At 37.2% G+C, this 20,516-nt stretch overlaps 1 protein-coding gene across 1 annotated transcript in view; it reads left to right on the top strand.

Annotated features, from left to right (window-relative positions):
* Positions 1 to 20,516, top strand: part of COG5 (component of oligomeric golgi complex 5) — a 287,797-nt gene that overhangs the window by 160,776 nt on the left and 106,505 nt on the right. Inside the window, exons 9-10 of the mRNA XM_088834301.1 lie at positions 1,585 to 1,697; positions 2,160 to 2,237. Of these exons, the coding sequence (XP_088690427.1) occupies positions 1,585 to 1,697; positions 2,160 to 2,237 (191 nt within the window). The remainder of the gene's footprint in view (positions 1 to 1,584; positions 1,698 to 2,159; positions 2,238 to 20,516) is intronic.

Below are 20,516 nucleotides of genomic sequence, written 5' to 3'. Positions count from 1 at the left end.
ACTCACTTGATTAATGTGCCATACTTAATGTCCCTATACTTTGCACTTTTAGGTCAAGCACAAATAAAGAACATAGCTCAAGTAAGATAGCTTCTGAGAAGGCTATAACTATACCTGGTGACTTGAATCTGCCTGTGTCCAAGATCGTTTCTTTTTATAAATGTGTATATTTTATTGAAGTGTAGTTGACTTACAGTGTTTCAGATGCATAACAAGTTGACTCAGTTATACATATACACATATATTAATTTTTGTGTATGTGTATATACGTATAAAACAAGCTTGCTTCTAAATAGCAGGGAACGTCAGAACCTGGTATGATGAAGAACTAAACACGAGAGGTAGTTTCCCACATTTTTGAATGATAGAAATTCATGGCTCCTGTAGAATATCATGGAATGGGAAATGTTCTCTTTCAGTGTTACTGAGTTTTTGTTTCTTTGACAGAATGGTGAGCTGGGGCATATTCAAATAGATTCAAAAATACGTGATAAGTTTTCACTTACATGTGTTGGAGGCTGATACCAATGCTAGTATCCTTGGTCACATTTTCATGAAGTTATTATGAAGTTATTATCACTTTGGTGGCGCAAAGTTATATTTAAAACTCTCTCACCCGTGATAGTGATCTTCTTGCTTGTTTTACTAAAAAGTTTTCTCTTCCTCTACACTTTTAAGACTCTGGTTTGTTCACTGTTTATGATAAAGGCCAGAAGATCCCCAAAAATAAAAAAACAGCTATCCAAAAATCTTATTTATTTTCTAGCTTTTGTGGCTTTAAGATCTCCCTTTATTTTGATTAAATACCAATATATTTCTACTGATTTAACTTCAGATCCTCAAGGCCTCAACCAATTTGTGAGTGGAAAACAGTGAAATGACATTATCTGAAATTAAGCAGAAAATCAGATATGTCATATCCCTTCATGGGATGTCAGGTAAGAGGAAACAGGAGAAGTTACAGAAAATGGGAGCATAGTCTTAATTTGCAGGGGTTTTAAGGTTACCTTTAAGAGTATTTTTTAATGGAGAGCTATTCTGATTGGGAGAAAAAACTGCTATTAAGAATTATAGAATAAATCACCTATATTCAAATTAAAAATATTTATGGAATGTTACATTTATCTAATAATTTAGAGAGTCAAGATTAATATTTTCATTTAACAAACGAGATATCTAAACTGCAGTATCTTGTTCTTTTTGTGGAGAGTGTTAGTGAATGCGTACTCAGTCATGTCTGACTCTTTGTGACCCCTTGGTCTCTAACCTGCCAGGCTTCTCTGTCCATGTGCTTTCCCAAGCAAGAATACTGGAGTGGGTGCCATTCCTTCTCCAGGGAATTCCTGTTTTCTGTATTGTCCTTGTTGGGTGTGTGTGTGCGGGGGATGTATGTGTGCATGTGCGTGATTTTATTTCCTTTCTTAAAAACAAAAGGTTAAGATTCTTTTTTATATCATGATAAATTATTGTTTCTTCATAAAGAAACTTCTCATTTGTTTGCCTGTATATGCTTTTCATAATAACATACATTTTGTTAAATTTGAAACATTTTATTTTGCTTGTTTTTTTGTCTCTCATAAACAGGGGGACCTGGACGATCTACCATGCCAACCCCAGGGAACACTGCAGCTTTTCGTGCTTCGCTCTGGACCAATATGGAGAAACTCGTGGATCATATTTTTACTGTTTGTGGTCAGGTAAATATTTGAGAGAGTGAAAAATAGTATTAATTATGGGTTAGCGTACTGTGTGCTTAGTTGTATCCGACTGTTTGCAACCCTTTGGATTATAGTGCGGCTCCTCTGTCTATGGGAGTTTTTGTTTCAGTCAAGAATACGGGATTGAGTTGCCATTTTCTCCTCCAGGAATCTTCCTGACCCAGGGGTTGAACCTGCATCTTGTGTGTCTCCTGCATTGCAGGCAGAATCTACCTGCTGAGCTGTGGGTTAATTCTTAGTTATTCAAAGTTGTGTGATCTTGGGCAGCTTTCTTAAAATCTCTGAAAGTTCAAAATACCTCCTTAACTAATTATAAAGTATGTAAGGGCTCTAGAAAATTGCCTTTTCCTTTCCCTTACTGTTTCTAGTACCTGTACTCTATGCTTGTTACATTTGAAAATACTCAATTATATATGTTTTCCCTCTTTTCCTTCCTTTTAGGTGCAACATCTACAAAAAATATTAGCCAAGAAGAGGGATCCTGTCTCTCACATTTGTTTCATTGAAGAAATAGTTAAGGTATGTCTAAATGAAAGTATTTTTGTCTCTTTATTAAGGAATACTGGAAGGTAATGAGCCAGTATTATTCGTGTTCCTGTCTTACAGAGAGACTACACATCAAATAGCTAAAAGAAAATGCATTTCTTGATAGCCACAGATTTTCTTTGCATGTTTGTTTATTGAGTAGATGCTAAATGATACTATTTATAGACTAATTTCTGAACTGCATATACTAATCTAATTTCTCATTTTCTGTCACACAAATGATGTGAAATAGATTACCAGTGCAAGTTCGATGCATGAAACAGGGCACTCAAAGCTGGTGCACTGGAACAACCCAGAGGGATGGGGTGGGAAGGGAGGTGGGAGGGGGATTCTGAATAGGGGACACATGTACACATGTGGCTGATTTCATGTCAATATATGGCAAAAACCACCACAATATTGTTAGCCTCCAATTAAATTAATTAATTAAAAACTTTTCAAAGTCCTGATAGAGACTAAGATGAAAATTTTTGGTGTATGAGAGATTTAATTAGTGGTTATTAAGCTGTCATATAATGTCTTCTCTGAAGATGGTATGATCTGTTCAGTTGTCAGTTTTTCCTATAAAGCACATTAATGTATTATTTTTTCATCTTGTAGTTTCCCTTCTGTCAGTTATCAATCTCCTGGCCTCACAGTCATCAGTTGTAACAAATGCACCACACCAATGCAGGGTGCATAAGGCATTATGCAAATATGTAATTTCCTGTCTCCACCGTTATTTTTCTTCATTGTATTTTCTTCTATCATTGTTCAGTTGCTAAGTCATGCTGGAAAGAGCTGCAGCACGCCAGACTTCCCCGTTCTTCACTATCTCCCTGTGTTTGCTCATACTCATGTCCATTGAGTCAGTGATGCCATCCAACCATCTCATTCTCTGTTGCCCTCTTTTCCTCTTGCCTTCAGTATTTCCCAGCATCAGGGTCTTTTCCAGTGAGTTAGCTGTTTGTATCAGGTGGCCAGATTATTGGAGCTTCAGCTTTAGCATCAATCCTTCCAGTGAATATTCAGGATTGATTTCCTTTAGGATTGACTGGTTTGATCTCTTTGCTGTCCAAAGGACTCTTAAGAGTCTTCTCCATCACGGTAGTTGAAAGGATCAATTCTTTGGTGCTCAGCCTTCTTTATGGTTCAGCTCTCACATCTGTACATGACTACTGGCAAACCATAGCTTTGACTACAGACCTTTGTTGGATAAGTGATGTCTCTGCTTTTGAATATGCTGTCTAGGTTTATCACAGCTTTTCTTCCAAGGAGCAAGCATCATTTTTTTTTTAATAATTTTATTTTTTAGGCTGTGCTAGGTCTTTATTGCTGCACAGGCTTTCCTCTAGTTGTGGTGAGCAGGGGCTACTCTATTGCAGTGCATGAGCTTCTCATTGCAGTGGCTTCTCTTGTTGTGGAGCATGGGTTCTAGGGCACATGGGCTTCAGTCGTTGAAGCTCCTGGACTCTAGAGCACAAGCTTAGTAGTTGTGGCACAAGTCCCACTGCATGTGAGATCTTGCTGGATCAGGGATCGAACCTGTGTCTCCTGCTTTGGCAGGCAAATTCTTTACCACTGAGCTACCAGGGAAGCCCAGCAAGCATCGTTTAATTTCATGGCTTCCATCACCATCCACAGTGATTTTGGAGCCAGAGAAAAGAAAATCTATCAGTGTTTCCACTTTTTCCCCCATCTATTTTGCCATGAAGTGATAGGACCAGTTGACGTGATCCTTGTTTTTTTAATGTTGAGTTTTAAGCCACCTTTTTCACTCTTCTCTTTCACCTTCATCAAGAGGCTCTTTAGTTCCTCTTTGCTTTCTGCCATTAAAGTGGTATCATCTGCATATATGAGGTTGTTGATATTTCTTCCTGCAGTCTTGATTCCAGCTTGTGAGTCATCCAGCCTGGCATTTCACATGATGTACTCTGTACGTACATTAAATAAGCAGGGTGACAGTATACAGCCTTGATATATACCTTCCCCAATTTTGAACCAATCCATTGTTCTATGTCCAGTTCTAACTGGTGCTTCTTGTCCTGCATATACATTTCTCAAGAGACAGGTAAAGCGGTTCCCATTTCTTTAAGAATTTCCCACAGCTTGTTGTGATCCACATAGTCAAAGGCTTTAGTGTGGTCAGTGAAGCAGAAATAGATGTTTTTTGCTTTTTCTATGATCTAGAGGGTGTATAGTATCATACAAAAAAGGTATACTTAAAAATACTCAGTGCTGCACCTTTGCATCCTTTCCACACTTCTCGTTTAACCCCTGGCAACCACTGATCTTTTTTCTGTCTTTAAAGTTTTATCTTTTATAGAATATCATATAATTGGAATCATACAGTAGGTTGCCTTTTCATACTGGTTTCTCCTAGTAATATGCATTTAAGATTTCTTCATGTCTTTGTTGCTTGATTGTTCCTTTCTTTTAGTCCCTGAATAATATTTTACTTTGTACGTAGACCTAGTTTATTTACCTATTCACCTATTGAAGGACATGTTGTCGCTTCCATTTTTTTGACAATTATGATTTAAATTGTTATAAACGTTCATGTGCAGGTTTTTGTGTGCGTATAAACTTTTAGCTGATTTGAGTAAATACCAAAGCACATGAATGCTGTATATTGTAGAATATTTTTCGCTTTGTAAGAAACTGCCGAACTATCAGTCATTGTGGCTGTGTTATTTTACATACCTATTAGCAAAGAAACAAAGTTCCTATTGCTCCACATCTTCATCAGCATTTGATATTGTCAGTGCTTTGGATTTTAGCTATTTTAGTAGGTGTGTAGTGGTATGTCATTGATTTATTTTGTATTTCCTATGAATTTTAAAAAGATTATAGGAAAAACTTGATTAGTTAAGTTTGTAAGGGTTTATATGAAGAAAAATGAACTGCCTTGACATGTTCATTATTTAAAATTTATCTTATAATCGATCAAGTGGTTAAAAAAAGCTTAAAATATTCTAAAATAATTTTTATTGGATTAAGTATAGATTTTTTTTTTAAAATCATTTGGATAGCCATATATTTAATTTAAAGGTCACCTTTCTGAACATCTAGTCAAGGAATATTAAAGGAAGCATAATACAGTGACTAAGAACTGGGTCCTTGGACTTTAGTATCAGACAGAACTAAATTTCCTTTGTTGATTATGCAACCTTGGGTAGGTCTTATGTTTCAGAATGTCAGATATCAAATGAGGGTGATAATATTACCCATTGGGCTGAGGTTTTCTGAGGGAAAATTAGATAATGTAGACTTAATTCAGAGATTGGCTCAATAATTTGCTATCCTGATTATTATTTCAATCTTTTTTAAACTTTAAAAGTTAAATTATTTAGGGGTTAGAAATTTCCCACGTGCATGGTAACAGAGAACTCCAGTGTGCAAGATGGTCAGTTTTTGTTTTTGACAGTTCTGGTAACATTATATGCAAGTATATTAATTTATGCTGAGTGTCAGAAATTTAAGAAATGTTGCTTCCTTAAATAAGACAATAGCAAGGATTCACTGTAAATGTATCATGATCACATGTCTCACTTTACTAGAGAATCACAAGTTTATAATCTAACATTTAGTAATTCTGTAGTTGTAGAAACAGTGATGATGATTTTCCTTCATTCACTTCTGTGAGATCTTGTGAGAACTGTTAAATCGTTTATATTTTATTAGGAAAAAAAATGGGTTTACTTTGAAAACTTTTAGTTTTGAAGTTCATATCGCCAAATGTGCTTTGTTGTTTGCTATGCTATCTGATTTCAGTTGATAGACCTGTCCATAGTTTCTGGAATGCTTTATTAGTTCAGAACATTTTGCAGTAAACGTTCATCATGCTATAAATAATACATCATAGTGTAAAAGGGCATAAATATATTGAGTTAAAATAAAATTGGGCCAATTATATCAGGTATAACGAATCTTAAGAATATATAGTTAAGGTAGAGCCTTTTGAAAACTTTTCCTTAATTAAATAACTAATTCTGCTCTAGCTTAATTTAATGAATGTTCTGGTTAACTTGTAAAATTAGCCTGTTAATTTCAATTCATTCTATAAATTTGAAAAGACATTTATACTTACAGTTATATTAATTATGTGATTTAACTGTGGAGAATACTCTTTTCCACTTATTTTTGTTTCCAAAGGTTAGTTGAATGGATATGTTTTCTCAGTTTAAATAAGATTTCTAGACTGTTGATTAGACATCAAAAATTCAATTTTGGCAACTTTTTAAAAACTTTTAAAGTTCAAAAGTTCTAGTATCGCTATATACTCATCAATACTATATGTAGCACTTTGTTTGAAAGTGAGTGTACCAAGGTATTGACAAATTATTCAGGATCCAAACAGTAGCAAACAGGTTGCAAATTCTTATCTGCAGAATTAAGCCAGTTTAGCTGTATGATACCTTCATTTTCTAAGCCAGCATTTTTTTTTTATCATTGAACAGAATCTTGTAATCATGTGTGTAGAATGAATTAGGCTATATTTGGAATGAATTCAACATTTTGAGCAGCTGTAGTACTAACAAGGATTTTAACTATGAAAAAAGAATGTGTTTTCTTTTGCCCTTTTTAATGTATTAAATGATTTGATAATAGCATTTAAGACTCAAAAAAATTTTAGGACACCCAAATATGAAATATTTTTAGAGAGAAAAATGAGCAAAATGTTTAACTTATTTATGAATGACATCCCAATTTAATTAAAATAAAACAAGTGGCAGTAAGCCAATTTACATGTCTTAAGTCATTTATTATCAATAAATATTCTTATCTGTAAAGGTTTAGAAGAGTTTTGCTTTACTAGCTTGAGGATGAGTTATTTTTTATTTATTTATTTTTTCATGATATAAATACATTTTATTTTTTTGACTTTTTAAAAAATTTATTTTAATTGGAGGCTAATTACTTTACAATATTGTGGTGGTTTTAGCCATACATTCACATGAATCAGCCATGGGTGTACATGTGTTCCCCATCTTGACCTTCCCTCCCACCTCCCTCCCCATCCCATCCCTTAGTCATCCCAGTGCACCAGCCCTGAGCACTCTGTCTTATGCATCGAAGCTGGACTGGTGATCTGTTTCACATATGATAATGTACATGTTTCAATGCTATTCTCTCAAATCATTTCACCGTTGCCTTCTCCCACAGAGTCCAGAAGTCACATCTGTGTCTCTTTTGCTGTTTTGCATATAGGGTCATCATTTCCATCTTTCTAAATTCCATATATATGTGTTAATAAACTCTATTGGTGCTTTTCTTTCTGACTTACTTTGCTCTGTATAATAGACTTCAGTTTCATCCACCTCATTAGAACTGATTCAAATGCATTCTTTTTAATAGCTGAGTAATATTCCATTGTGTATATGTACCACAACTTTTTTTAATCCATTCATCTGCCGGTGGAAATCTAGGTTGCTTCCATGGAGGACAAGTTATTTTTAAGAGCCCTCTCCCTGCTAAAACAAATTTTAGATGTTAGAAAAGCATAATTTTTAATGCAGTTTTGGCCCTGCCAAAGTAAGAGAATCTCTGAGGGGCATATACATATACAGATAAGCATAAGCAGATAAAGTTGTTGAAACTGTAGTGGAGATGTGTGAGCTCTAAGTCATTGCAAATGCTGAAGTTACTCTGCAGCCAAATGTTCATGTCAGTGATGGGATCAGTCCACTAAGCTCTGGGTCTCTAGCATGGTGGGTGAATGAACCTTGCATTAAAGCTCCTGAGATCTTGAGACCTATGACTGTCGCTAACATGTTCCTTGGTTGATAACAGTACCTACTCTCACAAAAAGCAAGTGCAGATCCTATGTAGAGTAAGACATTTCTAGTTTTAGCTGTCAGAATTCTCCATATGTTAAGGTCATCCAACTATGAGCTCATAGTTGAAAATCACCAGTCATATAAATAGACTAGAATCTGTGATTGAGAGTCAGCAGGAAAAATAAACACGATGCAAAACAGGTTTTAGACGCCTAAAGAACTTCTGAAGGACGCTATGGACTTCAGATGTTAGAGTTAATTGATAAAGAATCTTAGAATACCTGCATAGGTTTTAGAAATAAAGATGGAATAAAAAAATGACAAGTGACTGTTAAGAAATGATCAGGTAGGAGGATAAGTATTCTTTGTGCTCTCACTACTTCTGCTTAACATTTTCTTAACTAGTGCAATAAGAAAGAAAAAATAAAAAAATAAAAACTTCCAGTTTGAAAGTGAAAAGTTAAAATGGTCTTTGTCATTTAAGTACATATCTAAAAGTTGAAAGACCTGAACATACCATGTGTTGGTGAGGATATGGAGCAACTGTAACTCTCATATACTGCTGAAGGGAAATGTAAAATTGTAAAACCACTTTAGAAAACAATTTGGCTTTTCCTTAAAAAGTTAAACATACATGTATTATATGACTTAGCAATATGCCCCTAGTTATTAATCCAAGAGAAATGAAAGAATATGTCCAAAGACTTGTAGACAAATGTCCATAGAGCTGTCTTCTCCCTGTGTCTTTACATTATTTCCTTCTATATGTGTCTGTGTTTCAGATTTCCTCTTCTTAGAAGGACACCCTAGTGACTTTGTTTTAACTTAATTACTTCTTTAAAGATCCAGTCTCCAAATATGATTACATTTTCATGTATGGTTGGTTTCGGTTAGGACTTCAACATATGAATTTTGTCAAGACAAAACAGTCTACAGCAGTAATTTACATTGATGCCAGTGAAAATGGAGACAGTTGCATTGATTTGAGAATTATTTAGGAGATAGCACTGACACATCTTAGTGATAGATTAGAAGTGGTGAGATAGAGAAGGAAGTGTCAAGGATGATATTGTATATTCAGTTTTGACAAGAGTTCTGGTGGATAGTAGTAACTTCACGTGAGACCATAAAATGAGAAGCACATTAAACAGGAAGATACGTTTGGTATTCAGGTGCTCATGGCACATTCAAGGGAAGATTCAGTTAGGCAATTTAATATATTAGTCTGGAGCTCAGAAGAGGCATCCACTGGAGACATAAATTTGGGAGATGTCCCTGCTTATTTAACTTATATGCAGAGTACATCATGAGAAATGGTGGGCTGGATGAAGCACAAGCTGGAATCAAGATTGCTGGGGAAAATATCAATAACCTCAGATATGCAGATAACACCACCCGCACGTCAGAAAGCGAAGAAGAACTAAGGAGTCTCTTGATGAGAGTGAAAGAGGAGAGTGAAAATGTTGGCTTAAAACTCAACATTCAGAAAACTAAGGTCATGGCATCTTATCCCATCACTTCATGGCAAATAGATGGAGAAACAGTGGAAACAGTGGCAGACTTTATTTTTCTGGGCTCCAAAATCACTGTGGATGGTGACTGCAGCCATGAAATTAAAAGACGCTTACTCCTTGGAAGAAAACCTAGACCAGCCTAGACCAACCTAGACAGCATATTAAAAAAGCAGAGACATTACTTTGCCAACAAAGATCTGTCTAGTCAAAGCTATGGTTTTTCCAGTAGTCATGTATAGATGTGAGAGTTAGGCTATAAAGAAAGCTGAGTGCTGAAGAATTGACACTTTTGAACTGTAGTGTTTAAGAAAAGTCTTGAGAGTCCCTTGGATTGCAAGGAGATCCAACCAGTCCATCCTAAAGGAAATCAGACCTGAATATTCATTGGAAGGACTGATGTTGAAGCTGAAACTCCAATGCTTTGGCCACCTGATGCGAAGAACTGAGTCATCAGAAAAGACCCTGATGTTGGGAAAGATTGAAGGCAGGAGGAGAAGCGGATGACAGAGGATGAGATGGTTGGATGGCATCACATCAGTTTGAGTAAGCTCCGGGAGTTGGTGATTGGCAGGGAAGCCTGGTGTGCTGCAGTCCATGGGTTCACGAAGAGTTGGACACGACTGAGTGACTGAACTGAACCTCGCAGATGGTGGTCAAAGCCATAGTAATAGGTAGAATTGGCTATGGAGAGAAAAGAATTGTACCTTGAAAAGGCAATGTATAAAATTTATGTAGAGCTCTGTTTTTTTCCAAAGTGTGTATTCAGTTTTACCTGGAAAAAGAGAGTTATAATTTGTGTCCATCCTTTTTTTAAGTTTAAACTATTTTTTGTACATTTTATATTGCACATATTTTATTAATATAGTAATATTTATTTATAATTTTGGAGAAGGAAATGTCAACCCACTCCAGTAGTCTTGGCTGGAAATCCCATGAACAAAGGAACCTGGTGGGCTATAGTGCATGGGGTTGCAAAGAATTGGACATGATGTGGCGACTAAACAACAACAGGTATATAATTTTAAACAAATAAGGAAACATATATTGGAATGTGTATTTAAAAATATTTATGTTCACCAAGTTTAGGAAACATTGTAACAGAGGAGGCCACAGGGAGTGCCTCAAGAGAATGGTCTAATGGGGTCTGATAAAGGGGGCCAGTGGAAAGTCTGAAGGAGAATATGGTTCATACTGAGTCTAATTTGACTGACAGTCTATTTAAAACACCGGTCCCCCATGCATTCCCAACAAGGGCAGTATTGACCCCAGGAGGAAGAAATAGTTATGTTTTTTGGGACGGAGGATAAACACAAACAATCATCTATTACAATGGTTTTGAGTGCCCTCCAGAGTTCAATTCTGCTGCACCAAATCTTATTACTTAGTATTTAGTATCTGTCATTAGGGAAAGACTAAGTTAAATTTAAATTAAGTTCAGTTACATTGTAGAATTATTTTAGTATAATATATATTCAGTTCAGTTCAGTCGCTCAGTCGTGTCCGACTCTTTGCGACCCCATGAATCACAGCACGCCAGGCCTCCCTGTCCATCACCAACTCCTGGAGTTCACTCAAACTCATGTCCATCGAGTCGGTGATGCCATCCAGCCATCTCATTCTCTGTCGTCCCCTTCTCCTCCCACCCCCAATCCTTCCCAGCATCAGAATCTTTTCCAGTGAGTCAACTCGTTGCGTGAGGTGGCCAAAGTATTGGAGTTTGAGCTTTAGCATCAGTCCTTCCAATGAACACCCAGGATTGATCTCCTTTAGAATGGACTGGTTGGATCTCCTTGCAGTCCAAGGGACTCTCAAGAGTCTTCTCCAGCACCACAGTTCAAACACATTAATTCTTCGGCGATCAGCTTTCTTCACAGTCCAACTCTCACATCCATACATGACCACTGGAAAAACCATAGCCTTGACTAGACAGACCTTGGTTGGCAGAGTAATGTCTGCTTTTTAATATGCTATCTAGGTTGGTCATAACTTTCCTTCCAAGGAGTAAGCGTCTTTTAATTTCATGGCTGCAATCAGCATCTGCAGTGATTTTGGAGCCCCAAAAAATAAAGTCTGACACTGCTTCCACTGTTTCCCCATCTATTTCCCATGAAGTGATGGGACCAAATGCCATGATCTTAGTTTTCTGAATGTTGAGCTTCAAGCCAACTTTTTCACTCTCCTCTTTCACTTTGATCAAGAGGCTTTTTAGTTCCTCTTCACTTTCTGCAATAAGGGTGGTGTCATCTGCATATCTGAGGTTATTGATATTTCTCCCAGCAATCTTGATTCCAGCTTGTGCTTCTTCCAGCCCAGCGTTCCTCATGATGTACTCTGCATATAAGTTAAATAGGCAGGGTGACAATATACAACCTTGACGTACTCCTTTTCCTATTTGGAACCAGTCTGTTCCATGTCCAGTTCTAACTGTTGCTTCCTGACCTGCATAGAGGTTTCTCAAGAGGCAGGTCAGGTGGTCTGGTATTCCCATCTCTTTCAGAATTTTCCACAGTACATATGTATAATTAATTAGTTTTCATGTTTGAGGGGAAATCATGAAAATAAGAGTTGAGAAATACTAAACTATGTGGAATGGGTTTTAAAATCCTTTATTTTATTTTTAGCTTCTATAACTTTAAAACCCTTTAACTTGATGATCTCTAGGGGAAAAGTGTGGGATAAGGGATTTGAATTTGAATTTTGCCATGTGTATTACAGTACTGAATTTTTACATCAAGAATTTATTCTTGCCTTTAGAATTAAGTTAGATTATCTTAGTTACTCCTCCAAAAAATTAAAAAGAATAAAGGAAGCATCATGTTTAAGCCTGTCACCCAGCGATAATTTATGTTAACATTTTGTGTATGCTTTTTCTATTTAGCTCTACATTTTCGTACATTTTAACAAGTCCTATCTGTTCAGTCATCAGAAGTTAACTGAAATCTGTCTACTTTTCACTTCTCCCACTGCCACCTTCAGTTCAGTTCAGTCGCTCAGTTGTGTCCGACTCTTTGCAACCCCATGAATCACAGCACGCCAGGCCTTCCTGTCCATCACCAACTCCCAGAGTTCACTCAAACTCATGTCTATCGAGTTGGTGATGCCATCCAGCCATCTCATTCTCTGTCGTCCCCTTCTCCTCCTGCCCCCAATCCTTCCCAGCATCAGACTCTTTTCCCACGAGTTAACTCGTCTCATGAGGTGGCCAAAGTATTGGAGTTTCAGCTTCAGCATCAGCCCTTCCAATGAACACCTAGGATTGATCCCCCTTAGAATGGACTGGTTGAATCTCCTTGCAGTCCAAGGGACTCTCAAGAGTCTTCTCCAGCACCATATAAGCCCCCATTTCTTAAAACAACAAGTAGGTTGTACCATAAATATTCTTTTATTTTAGAACAATATGCATATAAAAGCCAACATTTTGATTTTAAGTGGAATTCTTTTGGTTGCATAGGTGTTCTCATTTGGTGTTCATCCTAAAGTCCCTACTGAGTTTCTGTACCTTCCTTTTTTGTAATCAGAGCAAAATGTTGCTCTCTGAAGGCTCTTTTCCGGTAAAGATTACTTTTTTCTTTGCTTCATATTTGCTTCCCTAGGCTCCCTCTGCTTTCATCCAGAAGATGATTAAAAGTCTATATAAAATTCATATGTTTGGTTTTTTATATCAAGTCTACAGACTTTCTTACAATGTGATCTCTCCACAGAAATCTCTGGCACAGATTTGTTGCCAAACCTTTGACTTCCTCTTGTCCTTCGATTATAACTTAATTACACCTGGTTCTCTCTCACCTTGTCTCATCTAGTTCATCCATCCAAAGTCTCATTCATCTGTCCTAAGTCACTTCAGTCGTGTCTGACTCTTTGTGACCCTATGGACTATAGTTTACTGCCTTAAAAAAGTCTCTCTGAATTGTTCCTTACCTTCCTTTTCTTATCAAAGATTGTATCATCTTCTTTGAATTGTATTAGGTTCTTGGTTGTATCTTCTCTTTTCTCAGACTTGTCCCTCTACTTTTGTTTGTGTTCTACATTTTTTCCGTGTCTGGGGCATGCTCTGCTTTCTCCAATATCTACCTTTCCCACTTACTTCCTCCTAAGGACCTACCATGTAAACCCAAAACCAGAGCAAAATCCTTGGTCCTGTACCTTTCTGTAAGCATTTCTTCCCTTCATGCCAAGATTTCCATAGACTACTTGGTATCTCTATTTCTTACTTATTTTGTTCCAAACCATTGAAATCAGGCTTCTGCTTCACTGAAGTAGTTCTTACTAAAAGAATTATAATGTCCGAACTACCAAATCCTTGTGCTCACTCCACTTTGTTCCGTTGATGTAGTAATGACTTCTGCTTTCCCCTTTCACAAATACTGCATTTTTCCAGAATCCTTCTTCAGTTCCTCTACCTCCACCTGCCCTTAAAACATTTTATTATTAACGTTTCAAACAAAAGTCAAAATAGAACCAAAATATAGGGCAGTGACTCCCTGTGTATCCATCATTCAGTTTCATCAATCACTAACTTGTGCCCAAGCTCTACCCACTTCTCTTTCTCCACTCTAAATTTTTTATTTCCAAACCTTTAAGTAGTGTTGTTCTTCTGGGTCCTATCCTTTTCTTATGCCATATGCAATCTGCAGAAAAGCTCACACATTCTAATAGTTCCTACCACCTCCAAATGGTGATAACACCTAAATTTCTTTCTCCGGCTTAGATTTTATTCTTAAGCAAGAGAGTTGTATCTTTTCCATGTCCTAGATGATCTTCACTCAGATGCCCCACAGGTTCTATCAGTAGGAGTGGTAGAATCTGGATTTGAACTTTAATACCCTACTTTCAGGCTTCCTCTTCTTGACCACTGCTCTGTTCCTTTATTTAAATGGGAAAATGTAATTATGATGGGGAATATGGGGTGCAATTGATTAATTTAATAGAGCACACCAAACATAGGGGAACCAAGAGAAATGATACCTAAATTGACTAATGAAGGTTCTAGTTTAAAGGCTAATAACTGGGAGAAACTACAAAAGAACCTTCAAGAACCTGAAAGAATTGGAGTGTGGTTGAATCTTTGATCTCAGTGGGGTGTAATAAGAGAAATAGACTGGGACAATTGAAAGGTTTTTCTGACCCATGAAAAGACTCCCAGATTCGTGGCCTCCAGAAGAGAAGAATTCAATCCAGGGCCAGAGATGAGGCTTGAACGCTCAGAGCTTTTGTACAATAGAGTTTTATTAAAGTATAAAAGGGATAGAGAAAGCTTCTTACATAGACATCAGAAGGGGGCAGAAAGAGTACCCCCTTGCTAGTGTTATCAATGGAGTTATATACTCTCCAATTAGTTATTACAGTGAGTCAAAAGAAGTGGGTTGCAAAGAGACCCACTCCCACTGTCCACATTTCAGGATAACAGGATTAGCCAGAAGGCCCTCAGGAAAGAAAACTGTCCTCAAGCAGGATTCTTCGCTGCTATATAATCCTCAGTACAGAGTCCTAAATTGTGTAATCATCAGTTCCAGGCTTAAAGATAAAAGCGTTTTATGTGACTAAGACTAATAAGGAAAGTAGAGGGAAAAATAGTTTGTCCTTTCTTCCTCCTTGAGAATTCCAGACCCATCTCCCCTTGGGGACCCCTGGACTTCTTATCAGCCTACCTAGGAATTGACTCTTATAATCATACCATATAAGGTTTTGTAAGTCAAGTTAAAGGGGACTAATATTTTAATAGGGACTTCCCAGGTGGCACTAGTGGTAAAGAACCCACCTGCCGATGTAGGAGACATGAGAGACATGAGTTTGATCCCTGGATCAGGACAATCCCCTGGAGGAGGGCATGACAACTCACTCCAGTGTTCTTGGCTGTAGAATCCCATGGGTAGAGGATTCTGGCAGGCTGCAGCCCATGGGCTTGCACAGAATCAAGCATGACTGAACCGACTTAGCACACACAATACTTTCAACCAAACAGACTTTAGATCAAATCCCAGCTCTACCACTTTCTGTGTAATTCTAAGCAAGTCGTTTTTTCTTAGACCTTTGTTTTTACTCTGAAAAGGGACATAAAAATGTCATCCACTCATTCTCAAAATAAATATTTATTGTGTGCCTTTATGTCTAGGTCACAGTCTCAATGTTGTAATTAGAGTGATAAAAAAGACAAAATGAGGCCTCTTCTATTGTGGACCTTATACCCTAGTGGTTGTTGTAAGATTTAAGTGAGATAACATTCCTCAATGCCTGTTACATAATGGATATTCAGAAAACATTAATTTCTTAGCCAAGGTTCGCATACATTCTAGAGCATGGATACTTTGAGTTCTCTGAATAAGTTAAAAGTATATACTTCCTGGCTTTGAAGTTTTAAGTGACTTGTCACTAAAAAGGAAGAAGTAGCCAGATAATCTGGGACCCTATGTTTTCTTTTAAAATGGCATGTCTATGTCTTAGAATTTTCTTGTTTACTTTGGCAATTCTAAAAAGCCTTGAAGATTTCCTGTTATTTCTAGGAATCTATTTCAGTAATTCTGTAGAATTACAGAGATGATTTGCCTCAAAGGAATTTATGTTTAGTTGTAGGAATAGATAATGACACATCCAAAAGGAATAAATGAAAAGCCTCTAGAGAAGATAAAAGCAAACAAAAACAATCCACAGAACAAACAGAAAACAAAGGAAACACAATGAGTTGATAAAAGCTGAAACAACCTATTAGTTAAACATATTTGGTTTGTAGTTTCCTTATTAAAAGACAAAACAGTGTTTAAAATAAAATAGATTTATGAGTCATTGAAAAACAACTTGAAAGAATAAAATAAATGGATTGATAAACATTTCTCAAGTGAAAGCAAGAGTGACAGTATTAATTTCAGATTAAAAAAGACAAATAATGGTATGTAGAATAAAGAGGGTCACACAAACTTTGTGTTACTAGTTTCTTCTAGAAATGATGCTGGAAAATTGGATGTTCATGTGCAAAATAAAGAAATTAGACCCTTCAGTTCAGTTCAGTTCAGTCGCTCAGTCGTGTCTGACTCTCTGCGACCCCATGAACTACAGCACGCCAGGCTTAAACTGTATTAAAACATCAATTCAAAATGAATTAAAACCCTACTGTATTAAAAAATGAATTCAAAACGAATTAAAATCCTAAATGTAAGAACTAAAATTTTAAAACTCATAGTAGAAAACATGGGGAGATCTTCATAACATTGCAGTTGTCAGTGATTTCATGGATATAACAACAAAATCACAGGCTAGAAAAGCAAAAATAGGAGTACATCAAACTTTGAAACTTCTTTGTGACAAAGAAAACAATAGAATGAAAAGGCAACCCACAGAATGAGAGAAAATATTTGCAAGCTATATATTTGATAAGGGGTTGATGTTCATAATATATAACGAACTCCTACAACTGAACAGCAATAAAAAGAAACCAAGTAACTCAACTAAAAAAAATGTGTGAAGGACTTGAATAGACATACAAATAGATATTTCTTCAAAGAAGACATGTAAATGACCAACAAGCAAATTAAAAGATCATAAGCACCACTAATCATCAGGAAGTATAAATCAAAATCATAATGAGATATCACATGCACTGATTAGCATGACTTTTCAAAACAGAAAACAAGGGTTGGTGAGGATGTGGAGAAATCAGAACCCTTGTAAATTGTTAATAGGAATGTAAAACTGTGCAGCTGCTAAGAAAAACAGTATAGAGTTTTCTTAAAAAAAGTAAAAATAGAATTAATGTATAATTCAGCAGTCTCACTTCTGGAGATAGAGATCCAAAAGAATTGTAAACAGTATCTTAAAGAGAGATTTGCCCCACCGTGTTCATCGCAGCATTATTCATAATAGCCAAGAGATAGAAGCGATCAAACTGTCTGACCTAAAGAGACAAAAGACCTATATATAGAAAACTAAAAAACACTGATGAAAGAAATCAAAGATGACACAAATAGATGGAGAAATATGCCATGTTCATGGATCGGAAGAATCAGTATAGTGAAAATGAGTATACTACCCAAAGCAATCTATAGATTCAATGCAATCCCTATCAAGCTACCAACGGTATTTTTCACAGAACTAGAACAAATAATTTCACAATTTGTATGGAAATACAAAAAACCTCGAATAGCCAAAGCAATCTTGAGAAAGAAGAATGGACGTGGAGGAATCAACCTGCCTGACTTCAGGCTATACTACAAAGCTGCAGTCATCAAGACGTATGGTACTGGCAGAAAGACAGAGATATTTGATCAATGGAACAAAATAGAAAGCCCAGAGATAAATCCACACACCTATGGACATCTTATCTTTGACAAAGGAGGCAAGAATATACAGTGGAGAAAAGACAATCTCTTTAACAAGTGGTGCTGGGAAAACTAGTCAACCACTTGTAAAAGATGAAACTAGAACACTTTTTAACTCCATGCACAAAAATAAACTCAAAATGGATTAAAGATCTAAATGTAAGACCAGAAACTATAAAACTCCTAGAGGAAAACATAGGCAAAACACTTTCTGAAGTAAATCATAGCAGGATCCTCTATGACACACCTCCCAGAGTAATGGAAATAAAAACAAAAATAAGCAAATGGGACCTAATTAAACTTAAATGCTTTTGCACAATGAAGGAAACTATAAGCAAGGTGAAAAGACAGCCTTCAGAATGGGAGAAATTAATAGCAAACGAAGCAACTGACAAAGAATTAATCTCCAAAATATACAAGCAGCTCCTGTAACTCAATTCCAGAAAAATAAACGATGCAATCAAAAATGGGCCAAAGAACTAAACAGACATTTCTCCAAAGAAGACATACGGATGGCTAACAAACACATGAAAAGATGCTCAGCATCATTCATTATCAGAGCAATGCAAATCAAAACCTCGATGAGGTACCATCTCACGCCAGTCAGAATGGCTGCTATCCAAAGGTCTACAAACAATAAATGCTGGAGAGGGTGTGGTGCAAACTAGTACAACCACTATGGAGAACAGTGCAAAGATTCCTTAAAAAAGTGGAAATAGAACTGCCATATGAAATCAAGAAAATTAGAGATGCCAAGGGAGCATTTCATGCAAAGATGGGCTCAATAAAGGACATAAATCATAGGAACCTAACAGAAGCAGAAGATATTAAGAACAGGTGGCATGAACATAGAAGAACTGTACACAAAAGATCTTCATGACCCAGATAATCATGATGGTGTGATCACTCACCTAGAACCAGACATCCTAGAGTAAAGTTAAGTGGGCCTTAGGCAGCATCACTACGAACAAAGCTAGTGGAGGTGATGGAATTCCAGTTGAGCTATTTCAAATCCTAAAAGATGATGCTATAAAAGTGTTGTGCTCAATATGTCAGCAAATTTGGAACAGTCAGCAGTGGCCACAGGATTGGAAAAGGTCAGTTTTCATTCCAATCCCAAAGAAAGGCGATGCCAAAGAATGCTCAAACTACCGCACAGTTGCACTCATCTCACACGCTAGTAAAGTCATGCTCAAAATTCTCCAAGCCAGGCTTCAGCAATACATGAACCGTGAATTTCCAGATATTCGAGGTTTTAGAAAAGGCAGAGGAACCAGAGATCAAATTGCCAACATCTGCTGGATCATCAAAAAAGCAAGAGAGTTCCAGATAAACATCTATTTCTGCTTTATTGACTATGCCAAAGCTATGACTGTGTGGATCACCATAAACTGTGGAACATTCTGAAAGAATGCTGGTCTGGGAATACCAGACCACCTGACCTGCCTCTTGAGAAACTTGTATGCAGGTTGGGAAGCAACCGTTAGAACTGGACATGGAACAACAGACTGGTTCCAAATAGGAAAAGGAATACATCAAGGCTGTATATTGTCACCCTGCTTATTTAACTTATATGCAGAGTACATCATGAGAAACGCTGGGCTGGAGGAAGCACATGCTGGAATCAAGATTGCCGGGAGAAATATCAGTAACCTCAGATATGCAGATGACACTACCCTTATGGCAGAAAATGAAGAGGAACTGAAGAGCCTCTTGATGAAAGTGAAAGAGGAGAATGAAAAAGTTGGCTTAAATCTCAGCATTCAGAAAACTAAGATCATGGCATCTGGTCCCATCTCTTCATGGCAAATGGATGGGGAAACAGTGGAAACAGTTCAGTTCAGTTCAGTCGCTCAGTTGTGTCCGACTCTCCGCGACCCCGTGAATCACAGCACGCCAGGCCTCCCTGTCCATCACCAACTCCTGGAGTTCACTCAAACTCATGTCCACAGAGTCGGTGATGCCATCCAGCCATCTCATTCTCCGTCGTCCCCTTCTCCTCCCGCCCCCAACCTTTCCCAGCATCAGAGTCTTTTCCAGTGAGTCAACTCGTTGCGTGAGGTGGCCAAAGTATTGCAGTTTCAGCTTTAGCATCAGTCCCTCCAATGAACATCCAGGATTGATCTCCTTTAGAATGGACTGGTTGGATCTCCTTGCAGTATAAGGGACTCTCAAGAGTCTTCTCCAGCACCACAGTTCAAAAGCATCAATTCTTCGGTGATCAGCTTTCTTCACAGTCCAACTCTCACATCCATACATGACCACGGGAAAAACCATTGCCTTGACTAGACGGACCTTGGTTGGCAAAGTAATGTCTTTGCTTTTTAATATACTATCAAGGTTGGTCATAACTTTCCTTCCAAGGAGCAAGCGTCTTTTAATTTCATGGCTGCAATCAGTATCTGCAGTGATTTTGGAGCCCAAAAAAATAAAGTCTGACACTGTTTCCACTGTTTTTCCATCTATTTCCCATGAAGTGATGGGACCAGATGCCATGATCTTGGTTTTCTGAATGTTGAGCTTCAAGCCAACCTTTTCACTCTCCTCTTTCACTTTCATCAAGAGGCTTTTGAGTTCCTCTTCACTTTCTGGCATAAGGGTAGTGTCATCTGCATATCTGAGGTTATTGATATTTCTCCCGGCAATCTTGTTTCCAGCTTGTGCTTCTTC

The sequence above is a fragment of the Moschus berezovskii genome, chromosome 3 (genome assembly GCF_049115385.1).
Source record: "Moschus berezovskii isolate FMDL1 chromosome 3, NW_MosBer_1.0, whole genome shotgun sequence".
Taxonomy (NCBI): Eukaryota; Metazoa; Chordata; class Mammalia; order Artiodactyla; family Moschidae; genus Moschus; species Moschus berezovskii.
The sequence above is the reverse complement of the archived record's forward strand: the minus strand, read 5'-3'. Positions and strand labels throughout refer to the sequence as shown.